General features: G+C 47.0%; 1 protein-coding gene across 4 annotated transcripts in view; it reads left to right on the top strand.

Moving 5' to 3' along the window:
• Positions 1 to 17097, top strand: part of npas1 (neuronal PAS domain protein 1) — a 625083-nt gene that overhangs the window by 563765 nt on the left and 44221 nt on the right. For all 4 annotated transcript variants that reach the window (XM_073029337.1, XM_073029338.1, XM_073029340.1 and 1 more), the window contains exons 7-8: positions 2889 to 3004; positions 16066 to 16259. In XM_073029337.1, the coding sequence (XP_072885438.1) occupies positions 2889 to 3004; positions 16066 to 16259 (310 nt within the window). The remainder of the gene's footprint in view (positions 1 to 2888; positions 3005 to 16065; positions 16260 to 17097) is intronic.

Raw genomic sequence — 17097 nt, 5'->3', positions numbered from 1 at the left:
AAGCAAAGTTTGGTTTGGTACTTGGACATGCAGGTCGATGGGACTAGGCAGTTGAAATAGTTTCAGCATGGACTAGATGGGCCAAAGGGTCTGTTTCAGAGCTGTGATTTTGTGTGACACTCTACAACTCTGAAAAACTTTTTTGGGTAACTCTCCAGTCCACATTGAACCCTTACAAACAAGAGAGTGGAACTACCAGCCCATAGTCTTCCCAGTTCACTCTCAGTCCTGATGAAGGGTATCGGCCCGAAAGGTTGACTGTTTATTCATTCCCTCCAATATTTTGTGTGTGTTGCTCTGGATTTCCAGCACCTGTAGATTTTCTCTTGTGTACGATTCCTGGTTAATTTGTTGAAGTTGGTTTATTGCTGTCACGTGCACCAAGATACGGCGAGAAGCTTGTCTTGCACGCTGTTCATACGGATCAAATCGTTACACAGTGCGCTGAGCCTATCGCTGAGCTCTGCGGGCGCAGGTTAAAACAACAGCTGAACGCAGAATGAACTGTAACAGAAAGTGCAGTGCTAGTCAACAATGAAGTGCAGGATCACAGTGAGGCAGAGTGCAAGATCGAGAGTCTTATCTTATCGTACAAGAGGTCCATTGAAAAGTCTGGTAACTGTCGGATAGACTGTCCTTGAGCCTGATGGTACGTGCTCTCAGGCCTTTGCATCTTCTGCCTGACGGGTGACAGGAGAAGAGAGGATCTCCAGGGCGGGCGGGGGCTTTGAATATGCCAGCTGCTTTACCGGGGCAGTGAGAAGACGCCACCACCCTGGACATTCGCTCTTCCCTGCCCCTCTCAACGGGCAGGAGACAGGGTGCCACGGTAGCACAGCGGTGAGCGTGAAACTGTTACGCTATTACAGTTGGAGTTCAGAGTTCAGTTCTGGCGCCGTCCGTAATGAGTCTCTACGTTCTCCCTGTGAGCGCGTGAGTTTCCTCCGGGCGCTCCAGCTTCCTCCCACCGTCCAAAGACATACCGATTAGTAGGTTCATTGTAAATTGTCCTGAGAATGGACTAAGGTTAAATAATGGGCTGCTGGGTGACACGGTTCATTGGGCCACAAGGGCCTGTTCCACTCTCTGTCTCCAAATAAATGATAGACAATAGACAATAGGTGCAGGAGTAGACCATTTGGCCCTTCTAGCCAGCACCACCATTCACTGTGATCATGGCTGATCATGCACAATCAGTACCCCGTTCCTGCCCTCGACCCCGCTATCTATAAGAGCTCTATCTAACTCTCTCTTGATTGCATCCAGAGACTTGGCCTCCACTGCCTTCTGGGGCAGAGCATTCCACATATCCACCACTCTCTGGGTGAAAAGGTTTTTCCGCATCTCTGTTCTAAATGGCCTACCCCTTATTCTTAAACTGTGGCCTCTAGTTCTGGACTCACCCATCAGCGGGAATATGCTTCCTGCCTCCAGCGTGTCCAATCCCTTAATAATCTTATATGTTTCAATCAGATCCCCGCTCATCCTTCTAAATTCCAGTGTATACAAGCCCAGTCGCTCCAATCTTTCAGCATATGACAGTCCCACCATTCCGGGAATTAACCTCGTGAACCTACGCTGCACTCCCTCAATAGCAAGAATGTCCTTCCTGAAAATTTGGAGACCAAAACTGCACACAATACTCCAGGTGGGGTCTCACCAGGGCCCTGTACAGCTGCAGAAGGACCTCTTTACTCCTATACTCAATTCCTCTTGTTATAAAGGCCAACATGCCATTAGCTTTCTTCACTGCCTGCTGTATCTACATGCTTGCTTCATTGACTGATGTACAAGAACACCTAGATCTTGTTGTACTTCCCCTTTTCCTAACTTGACTCCATTTAGATAGTAATCTGCCTTCCTGTTCTTGCCACCAAAGTGGATAACCTCACATTTATCCACATTAAACTGCATCTGCCATACATTTGCCCACTCACCCAACCTGTCCAAGTCACCCTGCATTCTCATAACATCTTCCTGACATTTCACACTGCCACCCAGCTTTGTGTCATCAGCAAATTTGCTAATGTTACTTTTAATCCCTTCATCTAAATCATTAATGTATATTGTAAACAGCTGCGGTCCCAGCACCGAACCTTGCGGTACACCACTGGTCACAGCCTGCCATTCCAAAAGGGACCCGTTAATCACTACTCTTTGTTTCCTGTCAGCCAGCCAATTTTCAATCCATGTCAGTACTCTGCCCCCAATACCATGTGCCCTAATTTTGCCCACTAATCTCCTATGTGGGACTTTATCAAAAGCTTTCTGGAAGTCCAGGTACACTACATCCACTGGCTCTCCCTTGTTCATTTTCATAGTTACATCCTCAAAAACCTCCAGAAGATTAGTCAAGCATGATTTTCCCTTCATAAATCTCAGTACAGAAGTGTGAAAGCACACATTACCAAATTCAATCCTGTGCGTACTATAGATTAAAGAGCCTATCACTGTTCCCGCTGAGCTCTGTGGGAGTACAGCCACACAGTGACTGAAATACTCCCCCGCACATCGCCTTCGTTGCCGTGCAGGCAGAATTTTAAAGTGCCACGCAGTTCTCTTCCTGCAGCTGTAAATAAACAATCATTCTAGCGATCAATCATTTTGTGTGTCCTTGCAATGTGGGATGGCTCTGAAGTAGCCAGGGAGACCCACAGAGTTACAGGGAGAGCGTGCAAACTCCACATGGACAGCATCAGAGGTCAGGATCGAACATGGATTGCGGGAGCTGTGAGACAGCAGCCCTACCTGTTGTGTCATTGATCAGCGTGGGGGGGGGGGGGGTGAGGAGCATCAAATAGCAGTGTGGGGGTTGGGGAGAGGTTGTGCGTTGGGGGGGGGGCGGTGCATTTAGAGATCAGACCTCTAACTCCGCGTGCCTTCCCCAGACTCCGCCAGCCCCAGCCTCCTGTCCGAGGACGCAGCACTCGAACGAACGTTCTTCGTCCGCATGAAGTCGACGCTGACCAAGCGAGGGGTCCACATCAAGTCTTCAGGATACAAGGTAACTGTGGGCGGGGAGGGGGTGGACAGCAGTGCCATGGTGGGACGGGGCTACGTTCAGACCACTGGAGATCACCTTCAACTCACACATACGTGCAGCAGGTTCAACAAGGCACGGGGGGGGAACGTGCAACTGAACCAGAGGTGGTTCGGTTCCAACAAGAGCTGAAACCCTTCAACCAAGAGGGATCAGAACCAGGTTTAATATCATCAGCATATGTCATGAAATTTGTTAACTTCGCAGTTGCAGTACAATGCAATACATGATAATATAGAAAAAAATGTGAATTACAGTAAATATATATAATAGTTAAAATAAATAAGTTGAGAATGAGCAGTTTCATGTCCAGTTAGATCTCTGAGGATCTAACCTGGTCCCGACATATTGATGCAGTTATAAAAATGCAAGACAGTGACTATATTTCATTAGGAGTTTGAAGAGATTTGGCATGTCAACAAATACACTCAAAAACTTCTATAGATGTACCGTGGAGAGCATTCTGACAGGCTGCGTCACTGTCTGGTATGGAGGGGCTACCGCACAGGACCGAAAGAAGCTGTAGAGGGTTGTAAATCTAGTCAGCTCCATCTTGGGCACTGGCCTACAAAGTATCCAGGATATCTTTAGGGAGCGGTGTCTCAGAAAGTCAGCGTCCATTATTAAGGACCTCCAGCACCCAGGGCATGCCCTTTTCTCACTGTTACCATCAGGGAGGAGGTACAGAAGCCTGAAGGCACAGAGCCAGCGATTCAGGAACAGCTTCTTCTCCTCTACCATCCGATTCCCAAATGGACATTGAACCCTTGAACACTACCTCACTTTTTTAAAATATATATTATTTGTTTTTTTCACGATTTTTAATCTATTCAATATACATATACTGTGTAAATAGACAATAGACAATAGACAGTATGTGCAGGAGTAGGCCATTCGGCCCTTCTAGCCAGCACCGCCATTCACTGTGATCATGGCTGATCATACACAATCAGTACCCCGTTCCTGCCCTCTCCCCATATCCCTTGACCCCGCTATCTATAAGAGCTCTATCTAACTCTCTCTTGAATGCATCCAGAGACTTGGCCTCCACTGCCTTCTGGGGCAGAGCATTCCACATATCCATCACTCTCTGGGTGAAAAATTTTTTCCGCATCTCTGTTCTAAATGGCCTACCCCTTATTCTTAAACTGTGGCCTCTAGTTCTGGACTCACCCATCAGCGGGAACATGCTTCCTGCCTCCAGTGTGTCCAATCCCTTAATAATCTTATATGTTTCAATCAGATCCCCTCTCATCCTTCTAAATTCCAGTGTATACAAGCCCAGTCGCTCCAATCTTTCAGCATATGACAGTCCCGCCATTCCGGGAATTAACCTTGTGAACCTACGCTGCACTCCCTCAATAGCAAGAATGTCCTTCCTCAAATTTGGAGACCAAAACTGAACACAATACTCCAGGTGGGGTCTCACCAGGGCCCTGTACAGCTGCAGAAGGACCTCTTTACTCCTATACTCAATTCCTCTTGTTATAAAAGCCAGCATGCCATTAGCTTTCTTCACTGCCTGCTGTACCTGCATGCTTGCTTTCATTGACTGATGTACAAGAACACCTAGATCTCGTGTTAGGAAAAGTCCCCTTTTCCTAACTTGACTCCATTTAGATAGTAATCTGCCTTCCTGTTCTTGCCACCAAAGTGGATAACCTCACATTTATCCACATTAAATTGCATCTGCCATACATTTGCCCACTCACCCAACCTGTCCAAGTCACCCTGCATTCTCATAACATCCTCCTGACATTTCACACTGAATAACATTTACTTATTTATTTATTAGTATTTTTTTTCTAGATTATGTATTGCATTGAACTGCTGCTGCTAAGTTAACAACCTTCACGTCACATGCCAGTGATAATAAACCTGATTCTGATTCTGATTAGGAATTAAAAAGTAGTGAGGTAGTGTTCTTGGGTTGAATGTCCATTCAGAAATCTGATGGCAGAGGGGAAGAAGCTGTTCCTGAATCACTGAGTGTGTGTTTTCAGGCTCCTGTACCTCCTCCCTGACGGTAGCAATGAGAAGAGGTCATGTCCTGGGTGACGGGGGTCTTTAATGATGGACGCCGTCTTTCTGAGGCGTCGCTCCTTGAAGATGTCCTGCATGCTACAGAGGCTGGTGCCCATGATGGCGCTGACTGAGTTCACAATTTTCTACAGTTTACCTCGATTCTGTGCATTGGCACCCCCCCCCACCCCCATACCAGAGGGTGATGCAGCCAGCTAGAATGCTCTCCACGGTACATCTGTAGAAATTTGCGAGAATGCCCCTTTAAAGCCAGAGGGGGTCTTGGACCAGAGAGTGAAGAATAAACCTGTGGGATTTGCATTAATCCCACACTAGCTTTTCTGTCTTTGCATTACTTAATTAATATATATTTACTGTATTTCTTTTTTTTCTGTATTTATCATGTATTGCATTGTACTGCTGTTGCAAAGTTAACAAATTTCATGACATATGCCGGTGATATTAAACCTGATTCTGATTCAGCAGGCTAGAAGCTGTCCTTGTACCTGGTTAGTAAAGAGTCCTCAGTTAAATCCTGCAGCTGGGACGGGATTAGAGGAGAGATCCCTCCTCTCCCTTTCCATTTCAGCTCGACTACAATATTTTTTTGAACAAAATTATTCCGCTTCCTATTTTCCCTCATTGCAAATTTCGTTCTTTCAGCCTTTTGAATCTTCTGCCTCATGGAGTCCCCACGCGTTCCCCTTGACTTTCCACAGGTTCTGACCTCAGACAGACGCTGTTTACAGCAGCCGATCCACCCACTGGGAGGTGGGAGGAAACTGGAGCCCCCGTTGGAAACCCCGTGTGAAGTTCGCAGAGGAAACCCACGTAGTCCTGGAGAGGGCATACAAACTCCTTACGGACAGCGGCGGGATTGATCCCTGACTGCGGAATTGTGAAGGATATAGATTGCATGCAGGCTCTTCTCCCCTCAATCTGGATGAGACTAGAACTGAAGAAAGCCAGTGGTGGGGGGGGGGGGGGGGGGGTGGCGTGCAAACTCCGCACAGACAGCGGCGGAGGTCAGGGTCGAACGAGGGTCACTGGAGCTAAGGAGGAACAGCCATAGAGATCCCATAGTTGTAGGAATCATGAAGTCACTCACAGAGACACCTAGTCCGTACTGACCAAGATTCCCATTTCAGCTGATCCCATTCGCCTGCATTGCCCCAGATTCCTTTAACCTTTCCCACCCATGGACCTGTCTAGGTGTCTTTCAAATGCTGTTCGCTCCTTCTGGAAGCTCACCCTCTGGGCGAAAATGTCACCCCTCAGCTCCCTACTAAATCTCTCCCCTGTCTCCCTAAACCTCTAGTTCTTGATTTCCCCAGCCCTACGAATAAAGCATGTGCATTCACCTTGTCTACATCCCTGATGTACACACCTGTACGAAGAGCGTGTGAGGAGTCGGCCATTCGGCCCACCGAGCCTGTTCAATCATTCAATAAGTTCATGGCTGATTTCATCATGGACTCTGTTCCACCCACCCACCGTCTCCCCGTAACCTTTAGTTCCCCTGCTATGCAAAAATCTATCTAACTATGTCTTAAATATATTTAACAAGATCGCCTGCACTGCTTCCCTGGGCAGAGAATACCACAGATTCATTACTCTCTGGGAAAATCAGGTGCGTTTGAAGGCTCTGGGCCTCTACTCACTGGAATTCAGAAGAGTGAGGGGTTACCTCATTGAAACCTATCGAATGTTGAAAGGCCTCGACAGAGTGGATGTGGAGGGGATGTTTCCTATAGTGCTGGAGGCTAGGGCCAGGGCTCAAAATAGAAGGACGTCCATTTAGAATGGAGTTGAGGAAGAATTCCTATAGCCAGAGAGTAGTCGGTCTGTGGAGTTCGTTGCCATGGGCAGATGTGGTATATTTAAGGCCGAGGTTTATAGATTCTTGATTAGTCGGGGCATGAAGGGATGCAGGGAGAAGGAAGAAGATTGAGGTTGAGAGGGAAAATTGATCAGCCATGATGAAATGGTGGGGCAGACTCAATGGGCCAAATGGCCTAATTCTGTTCCTATATCTTATGGTGTAAAAGCAGTTTCTCCTCGTTTCCATCCTAAATCTATTGCTCCAGCTCCTCTCAGTATCCTCCGCTACAATGGATAAAGTTCCAACTTGTTCGACCTATCTCTCCATATTCAAAACCTCAATTCCTGGCAACTTGCTGTAAAACTCCTCAAAGTCAAAGTACGCATTCAGAATACAGCCGAGGTTCGTCTTCCTCGCAGACAGCCACAAAACAAAGAACCAACAAAGTTCAAAGTATCCTGTGGGCATACTCAGCAAATCTATAGAATAGTAACTATAACAGGATCGATGAAAGATCAACCAGAGTGCAGAAGACAACAAACTGTGCAAATGCAAATATAAATAAATAGCAATAAATAACATGAACATGAGATAAAGAGTCTTTAAAGTAAGATCATTGGTTGTGGGAACATCTCAATGGAGGGGCAAGTGAGTGTAGTTATCCCCTTTTGCTCCAGAGCCTAATGGTAGAGGGGTAGTAACCGTTCTTGAAGCCAGTGGTTTGAGTCCTGAGACTCTTGTACCTGGTGTCAGCAGTGAGAAGAGAGCACGGCCTGGGTGGCAGTGGGGTTCTCAGAAGATGGATGCTGCTTTCCTACGACAACATTTCATGTAGATGCGCAGAGAGGGCTTTACCTGTGATGTACCGGGGCTGAGTCTGCCATTCAAAGGCACTGGTGTTTCCATTACCAGGCTGTGATGCAGCCAGTTCAACCCGTTCAAAAGAAAAACATCAAACAGCCAACGGTCCTCTGAACTCTTCCAGCATAATGGTGTATTTTCCATAGCCTGGTGGGCAACACCTTGGCAATATTCCACACGCGGTCCCATCAACATCTTGTACAGCTGAAACGTAACACCACAGCCTCTATACTCAAGGTGAAGGCCAGCGTGACTAATGGGTTTTCACCCGGGACATCGTGTCCTGCTGCCACACACAATAATTTTCATGTCATCTGTTAATTTTTATTTAGGGATACAGCAGGGTAACAGGTCTTTCTGCCCAAAGAGCCTGCGCCACCCAATTACACCCACGTGACCGACTAACCAACGCCTTTGGAATGCGGGAGGGAACCAGAGTACCCGGACGAAACCCCTGTGGTCAGGGTGAGAATGTACAAAAGATGGGAATTGAATCTGGGTCGCTGACACTGTAATACTTCCTTATTGCCCGTGACACTGCTGGCGTTAGGGCAGCAGTGAAGCTCTTCCATCTCAGGGGTTCCTTCATCGTCTCAGTAACTTCCTCTCGGTTTTCACCACTGACAGCCATGCAGGTACCGAGAGGAGACTCGGGAATACCGTCACACTCAGATGTAGAAAGATATTTCATTGCTGTTTCTGTGACTATTTTGTTTTACTAGTCAGGGTTGAACTGAACCCCCCGAACCTGGAGGACCGGTGGACCACCTTTAGTCTGGCCTCTACCCTTTGACCTGTTTGGCATGGATGACCCGACCAAGAGCCAAAGCATAAAGCCCTGACTCCAGCCAACGTCGCTCTCCGGGTCCTTGAGGCACTCAAGCCTCCAAACCCTACGGCAAGGCTGTGGTCCTCTTGGAGGAACTCTGTTAGAGCACCTCACTAACTGCTTCACCACCTGTAAGACAGGGACAGTGAACCCAATTCTCATTCAGATTCGGACACTTGCATTCCTAGGTCCCACTGTTCTACAACACTCCACAGCAACCCCCGCCCCCCCCCCCCCATCACCACCATTCACTCTGAAAGCCCTGACCTCAGCAGTTTACCCACAATGCAACACCTCCTACCTACCAGAATTAAACTGCATTTGCCATTCCTCAGCCCAGTTCCCCATCTCCCTCTGTAACTCCCGATAACCACTGTCAGCTACTTTAGTGTCACCGACCAGCATAGCCATGACACGCAATCCAACCATTATCACAGTGGGATCTTGCTGTGCGCATACGCCCATTGCCATGGCAATGGTGATTGCATTTCCCGAAGCACTCATTATCTGTGAAGCACGCTGGGACCTTCTGAGGCTATGACATTGGGAATGACAATATTCTTCGAATTTCAAATAATGCACTAAAGTGGATTCAGATAACAATGTGGCTGAGAATTGCAATTGTTTGGTACGTACGTTCCTCTCACAAGCTGCCAGCTCTGCTTATGGTCACTCCTTCTGTCGTAGGACGTGGGCAGTCATGGTCGTTCTGTGACCATGATTGCTCTCGGAAAATTTTTCTACAGAAGTGGTTTGCCGTTGCCTTGCCCAGTAATATGTTCCAGATGCTGGGAGAGCCCAGTACCAGAGGGCATGGTTTGAGAATAAGGGGTAGGTCATTTAGGACAGAGTTAAGGAAAAACTTCTTCTCCCAGAGAGTTGTGGGGGTCTGGAATGCACTGCCTCGGAAGGCAGTGGAGGCCAGTTCTCTGGATGCTTTCAAGAAGGAGCTAGATAGGTATCTTATGGATAGGGGAATCAAGGGATATGGGGACAAGGCAGAAACCGGGTATTGATAGTAGATGATCAGCCATGATCTCAAAATGGCAGTGCAGGCTCGAAGGGCCGAATGGTCTACTTCTGCACCTATTGTCTATTGTCTTGGGATTAATCCAAGGAATTAAGACTCCCTTGGAAGTCTTTGGAGACTTAGATGTTTAATAGATGTTTGCATCAAGGGATATATGGATTTGAATGGTTAGATAGTTGGAAAACCATCACAGTAAAAGGCTCGGCTGGCTCAAGAGGACGTGAAGGATGATAGCTGTTACCGGCTCACTTTTTAAAACACACAGGGATATAGAGTCATAGAGCACTACAGCAGAGAAACAGACCAGTCAGCCCATCTAGCCCATGCTATCCCAATCATCTACCTGCACCCATAGCCCCCCCATATACCTCTTATCCACGTACCATAAGACCAAAAGATATAGTAGAATTAGGCCATTTGGCCCATCGAGTCTGCTCTGCCATTTTGTCATGGCTGATCCATTTTCCCTCTCAGCCTTCTCCCTGTATCCCTTCATGCCCTGACCAATCAAGAATCTATCAACCTCTGCCTTAAATGTGTCCAATCACTTGGCCTCCACAGCTGCCTGTGGCAACGAATTCCACAAGTTCACCACTCCCAAGCTAGAGAAATTCTTCCTCATCTCCACTCTATAAGAACGTCCCTCTGAGGTTGTGTCCTCTCGTCTTAGACTCCATCACAGTAGGAAACATCCTCTCCACATCCACTCTATCAAGGCCTTTCAACAGTTGATAGGTTTCAATGAGATTCCACTCCCACCCCTCATTCTTCTGAACCCCCAGTGAAAACAGGCCCAGAGCCATCAAACACTCCTCAAATGATAAGCCTTTTAATCCTGGAATGGTTTTTGTAAACCTATCCAAACTTCTCGTAAATGTCACAATTAAACCCACATCTACCACTTCTGCTGGCAGTTCATTTCACACTCTCACCAACCTCAGAGTGAAGAAGGCGTACCCTTCATAATTCAGTAATCAGGGATCAATTCCTGCCGCTTTCTGTATGGAGTTTGTATGTTCTCCCAGGTTTTCTCTGAGTGCTCCAGTTTCCTCCCACAGTCCAAACACGTACGTGTAGTAAGTTGTGGCCATGTTATGTTGTCACCAGAGTCAAGGCGACATTTGCGAGCTGCTCAAACCCATCTTCAAACTGTGCTGGTCTCCGACGCAAACAGCACCTTTCCCTGGATATTTCGATTTTTCAATGTACACGTGACAAGTAGAGCTGATGTCGAAAATCTCATTCCCCTGCGCTCCAGGGAATGAAGTCCTACCCTATTCAACCTTCCCCAATAACTCAGGTCTTCAAGTCCTGGTGTGTGTGTGGCATCCGTCAGTCTTGAGAGACCATGGAGCTGCGCCTGGTTGTATGGGAGACCGGCAGTTGCCCAAGCTGCAAGCCTTCCCCTCTCCACGCCACCGATGTTGTCCAAGGGAAGGGCACTAGGACCCATACAGCTTGGCACCGGTGACGTCGCAGAGCAATGTGTTGTTAAGTGCCTTGCTCAAGGACACAACACGCTGCCTCAGCTGAGGCTCGAACCAATGACCTTCAGATCACCAGTCTGATGCCTTGCCCACTAGGCCACGCGCCAACACAAGTCCTGGTAACATCCTTATAAATTTTCTCTGCTCACTTTCAAACTTAATCATATCCTTCCTGTAGGTAGGTGACCAGAACCGCACAATTTGGCCTCACCAACGTCTTCAAAGTTCAAAATAAATTTATTTACAAAGTTCATACAGTATATGTCACTGTATACAAACCTGAGATTCATTTTCTTGTGGCATACTCAGTAAATCCAAGAACCATAATACCATTAATGAAAGACCACACTCAACAGTCAAGTCAAGTCACTTTTATTGTCATTTCGACCATAACTGCTGGTACAGTACACAGTGAAAATGAGACAACGTTTTTCAGGACCATGGTGTTACATGACACAGTACAAAAACTAGACTGAACTACGTAAAAAACAACACAGAGAAAAACACAACTACGCCAGACTACAGACCTACACAGGACTGCATTAAGTGCACAAAACAGTGCAGGCATTACAATAAATAATAAACAGGACAAGACAGGACAGCCAGGTCAAAACAGAGTGGAGAAACAACCAACGTGCAAAAGGCAACAAACTGTACAAACACAGAAGAGTAAAAAAATAATAAATAAGCAATAAAGAACACAAGATGAAGAGTCCTTGAAAGTGAGCCCATAGGATTTGGGAACAATTCAGTGATGGGACAAGTGAAGTTGAATGAAGTTATCCCCACTGGTTCATTGCTGAGGGGTAATAACTGTTTCTGAACCTGTTAGTGTGCATCCTGGGGCTCCTGTACCTTCTTCCTGATGGCAGCACTGAGAAAAGAGCATGGCCTGGGTGGTGGGGGTCCCTGGTGATGGATGCTGCTTTCCTACAACAGTGTTTCATGTAGACGTGTTCAATGGTGGGGAGGGTTTATCAGGGATGGACTGGACCAAATCCACTACTTTTTTTGTAGGATTTTCTGTTCGGGGCATTGGTGTTTCCATCTCAGGCTGTGATGCAGCCAGTCAATATACTCTCCACTGCATATCTGTATAAGTTTGTCAAAGTTTTAGATTTGCAAACTTGTGAGGAAGTAGAGGCGCTGCCGTGCTTTCTTCGTAGTGCTGGGCCCTGGACAGCTCCTCTGAACTGATAACACTGGGCAATTTAAAGCTGCTGACCCTGTCCACTTACCTTTAACATATCATCCCACCTCCTGAAGTCAACGTCCTGATTTAAGAAGGCCAATGTGTCAAAAGCTCTCTGTACATTTGGAAAGGTTGTCACTCCCATCCCCCTCTTGGGAACTGACGGTACGTCATAAACCCACAGAGCTCCATGGTAAAGAAGGAAAAGCTGGGAATATCAGAGTTACTGCCATACCCTTCGGCCCACCAAGTACAGCACTGTGCAAAAAATCTTAGGGAGAGAGGGGGGAGAGTGAGTGGGAGACAGGGAGAGAGAAAACTTTTGCACAGTACTGTATTTCTCAATGTGGAGTGGAGAATGAGTTTGTGAATCTGGCAGGAGCAAAGGATGTTGGGAATGGTGAGGGTGGAGCGCTGTGGGGGGGTGTGGGACAAGTGGCAGAGAAGGAGTGCCAGGGGCGGAGGGTGGCACAGGTGCAGACACACCCAGCCCTGAGACGCCAAGCAAGGTCATTTGATTCAAAACAATTGGTTTATTGATCATTACAGAATGTCTCTCTGGTGCTTCCCGCTCCCTCCCCTCTCCCTTCCCCTTTCCCCCAACCATGATTCTCCTCTCCCTGCCCCCTTCCCACTCTCAGTCCACAGTAGAGACCCAGATCAGAATCAGGTTTATCATCACTCACATATGTCATGAAATTTGTTTATTTTTGCGACAGCAGTACAGTGCAATACGTAAAATTACGACAGTACTGTGCAAAAGTCTTAGGCACCCTGGCTATAGTGTGTGTGTGTGTGTGTGTGTGTGTGTGTGTGTGTGTGTGTGTGTGTGTGTGTGTGTGTGTGTGTGTGTGTGTGTGTGTGTGTGTGTGTGTGTGTGTGTGCGCGTGCGTGCGTGTGTGCGCGTGCGTGTCTGTGCGTGAGTGTGTGTGTGCGTGTGAGTGTGTGTGTGTGAGACTTTTGCACAGTAGTGCAAATCCAACCATTTATTACTCTCTCCACATTCCCATCAACTCTCCCTAAATTCTACACACCGGGGATTAATTAACTCACCAGTCCACATCTTTGGAGGGGGAACCACAGTACATCAGGGGGAGGGGGGGTGGAGGTCTTAGAGAAAGCTTGAAAACTCCACAAAGGCAGTACCCGAGGTCGGAATCGAACTGGCATCACTGGCACTGTGGGGTAGCAGCACTGCTAACCACCTAAAATCCTCTCCAACATAATGGCACTTTCTGCCTCTCTGTCATGAAGAGTTACAGAAAAAAGAACCGCACTTCTCCGAATGCGATCAGAAATATGGATGGAGGGCTCATGGCCATTGAAATCGTTATGGTCTGTAAGGGAAAAAAGATCTAAAGAAAATTAATTTTGAGCAAATATTCTTTATATAAAACATTTGAAGGCTTGGCTTCATAGGGTGGGACGTGCCTGCCCCCTTGTGGCAAGGTGAATGAATGCAAGCTGAAACCCTGCAAATGTTACTCTATCATTCCAAGTATGCTCTTTCCCTAATTTTCCCACATCATTGGGAAATGATTTTTCCCAACATCTGACCCTTTAGTCAGGATGCTGAGCCAAGGACACCTGTATTATAGAGTTCAAGGTCAGGAAGTTGGGTTGAAGCTTTATAAAACTCTGGGCAGGCTGCATTTGGAGTACTGCATTCATTTTTTAATTATGATACAGCTCAGAATAGGCCCTTCGAGCCACACTGCTCTGCAATCCCCCGATTTAACCCGAGCCTAATCTCAGGACAATTCACAATGACCAATTAACCTATGTCTTCAGTCTGTGGGAGGAAACCAGAGCACCCGGAGGAAACCCACACGGTCAACGGAGAGAACGTACAAACTCCTCACAGGCAGCAGAGGGACTGGTCACCCCCCCTTTATAGGAAGGGCGTGGAGGTTTTGGAGAGGGTGAAGAAGAGGTTCTCTAGGATGCTGCCTGAATTAGAGGCCAGGTGCTATGTGGAGAGGTCGAGCAAACTTGGATGGCTTTCTCTGGAGCGACAGAGACTGAGGAAAGATCTGATTCGAGGTTTATAAAATTATTATGAGAGGCTAAGACAGAGATGAGAGTCAGAATACATTTGTCAGAGTTGGAATGTCTAATAATCAGAGATGGGATATTTAAAGTGATAGAGGTAAATTCAAAGGAGATATGAGGAGCAGATTATGTTTTTTACATAGAGAGTGGTGTGTCCTGCCGTGGCTGGTGGTGGGGGCCGATACGACAGAGATGTTTGAAAAGCTCTGTTGGCTCCCTGTTTGCTTTCTGATTCCCAGGAAACAGGGATGGCAAACAGGGATAACTCTAACGATCATTTATTTTGAAGTGCAAACAAGCATAACAAATACTAAACAAACAGAATAAAGGGCTGAGAAACGATGCCGAGGAAAATGAACAGCAAAGAATGCGAAGGCAAAAAGAGGGCACCTCTGAAAAATCCATCACTTTTATAGCTAAAACAAGGAAAATTCCTTAGATAGTCTAAACCAATCAATGGTTGCACAATTACATCACGTGGGAAAGGTGCCAACACTTTTAGCCAACGACAAATGAGGAAGGGATGAACCAATAGCTTAGCTGCTATACCAATTTCTGCCGCCAAGTCAGGATGAACCACCACATACCATGAAAAATAAACGAGTGTGGTAAAAGTACAAAGGATTAAAATACAACTTTGGTAAAAGTACATTAATTCACTTTATGAAAAGTATTAAAAAATCGTGGTTTCCAACATCTCTTAGATGGGCATATAAATCAGGATCAGGTTTAATATCACCGGCATACATCGTGAAATTTGTTGTCTTTGCAGTAGCAGTACAATGCAATACATAATAATAGATAAAAACATGTGAATTACAGGAAGTGGTTAAGTTAAAGTCTGTCCCGAGCCTTTGTGGCTCATCAGGCAGGTGCTTATGCCGGTTTCCGTGGCGTGAAGCGACTGAGGGTATGAGACTTCCCCCTGGATAGGACGCCAGTCTATCGCGAGGTTAACCCCCAGCATTTTGCTGGTACCCATTTTCAGCGGGGTGGACTGGAGCAATGTGTGGTTAAGAGCCTTGCTCAAGGACACAACACGCTGCCTCGGCCGGGGCTCGAACTCACGACCTTCAGATCGCTAGACCAACGCCTTAACCACTTGGCATCGCACCACACAGTAAGTGGGTGTGTGTGTATATACATTTTGTATATAAAATGGTTAAATTAAGTAAGTAGTGCAAAAATAGAAATTATTGAAGTAGTGCGGTAGTGTTCATGGGTTCGATATCCATTCAGAAATCGAAAGAAGGTGTTCCTGAATCTCTGAGTGTGTGTCTTCAGGGTCCTGATGGTAGCAATGAGAACAAAGCACGTCTTGAGTGATGGGGGTCCTTAATGACAGACACCACCTTTCTGAAGATGCCCTGGATACTACAGAGGCTATTGCCCATGATGGAGCTGACTGAGTTTACAACTCTCTGAGTGGAGGGATGCAGAAGGTGTTAGGTGTCATTAGTTTGATTGTATCAGTACAGTGTGTTTGGTTGAAGGGCCAGTTCCAGCACTGGGTTGTTCTAAATCCCACCAAGAGCAGAACAAAGATATTCTCCTTCATAACACACACAAAATTATGGATGAATGCAGCAAGTCAGGCAGCATCTTTGGAGGGAGTAGTAAACAGGTGGCAATGAAGGGTCTTGGCCAGGAGGAAGCCCAGTGGTCAGAGGGCAAAAAAACTCCTTGCAGACAGCGGGCACTATCCCATTAACTTCCCTCTTTCCTTTCAGGTCATTCACGTCACAGGTCGCCTGAGGCCGCGGATATCTCTGCCCCACGCCCGCGCTGTCCCCACCAAGTTCATGGGGATGGTGGCCCTGGCCCACACGCTCCCTCCTTCCACCATCAACGAGGTGCGCATTGAGTGCCACATGTTTGTCTCCAGGGTCAGCCTCGACCTTCAGATCATCTACTGTGAGAACAGGTCAGTGGGGCTCGGCGCAGGGCGGGGCAGGGAGTCGGAACGCCGTGGGGAGCTCGCTCAGAGTACGAGAGCTCTATGACCATGGTGGATCTCATTGCACCTGCTTTCTGCTCTGTAGATCTGATACTCTTGACCCTCCCTCTGTTTGTCCACCTGGTAATTGTCAATGGTGTGTCCATTCCAACTATTATCCGGTTAGACTCCAACCTTTTTTATACAAATATCAGTAAGCAAAGGGTCTGTGGACCCCATGTTAGAAACACCTAAATTAGAGCAGGGATTTACAACCTTTTTTATCTTCTCATTGCTTGTTACGCCGTTGACGTTTAGGGCAGCTATGTTGACGTAAGATCCTCCATCTCTGGTGGTGTTCAGTGCTTCCTTCATCATGTCAGTAGCTTCCTCTCAGTTCTCACTACCGTCAGTCATGCAATCCCAGGTGGAGACTCTGGAATACTGTCATTCTAAGATGTAGACGGACTCTTCATCGCTGTTTACATAACGATTGTTTTTTGACCAGTCAGGGTTGTTAGCCCTGAGCTGAACCCCTGAAACTGGAGGGCCAGAGGACCACACTCAGCCTGGCCTTTACCCTTTGACCTGTTAGGCATGGGTGACCCTATCAAGACCCTGTCTCCAGCTAACATGGCTCTCTGGGTCATTGAGGCACACAGGCCTCTAAACCTCGACAAGGTTGTGGCCCTCTTGGAGCTGGTGTTCCCAACCTTTTTCATACCATGGACCGATACCATTAAGCAAGAGTTTGTGGATCCCAGGTTGGGAACTCCTGAGTTGGAGGATCAGAGAGTCATAGAGCTCAGAAACAGGCCCTTCAGCC

Source organism: Hemitrygon akajei, chromosome 25, assembly GCF_048418815.1.
Source record: "Hemitrygon akajei chromosome 25, sHemAka1.3, whole genome shotgun sequence".
In the NCBI taxonomy this organism is placed as follows: Eukaryota; Metazoa; Chordata; class Chondrichthyes; order Myliobatiformes; family Dasyatidae; genus Hemitrygon; species Hemitrygon akajei.
Note: the sequence above shows the minus strand (reverse complement) of the source record. Positions and strands in the feature narration are given on the sequence as shown.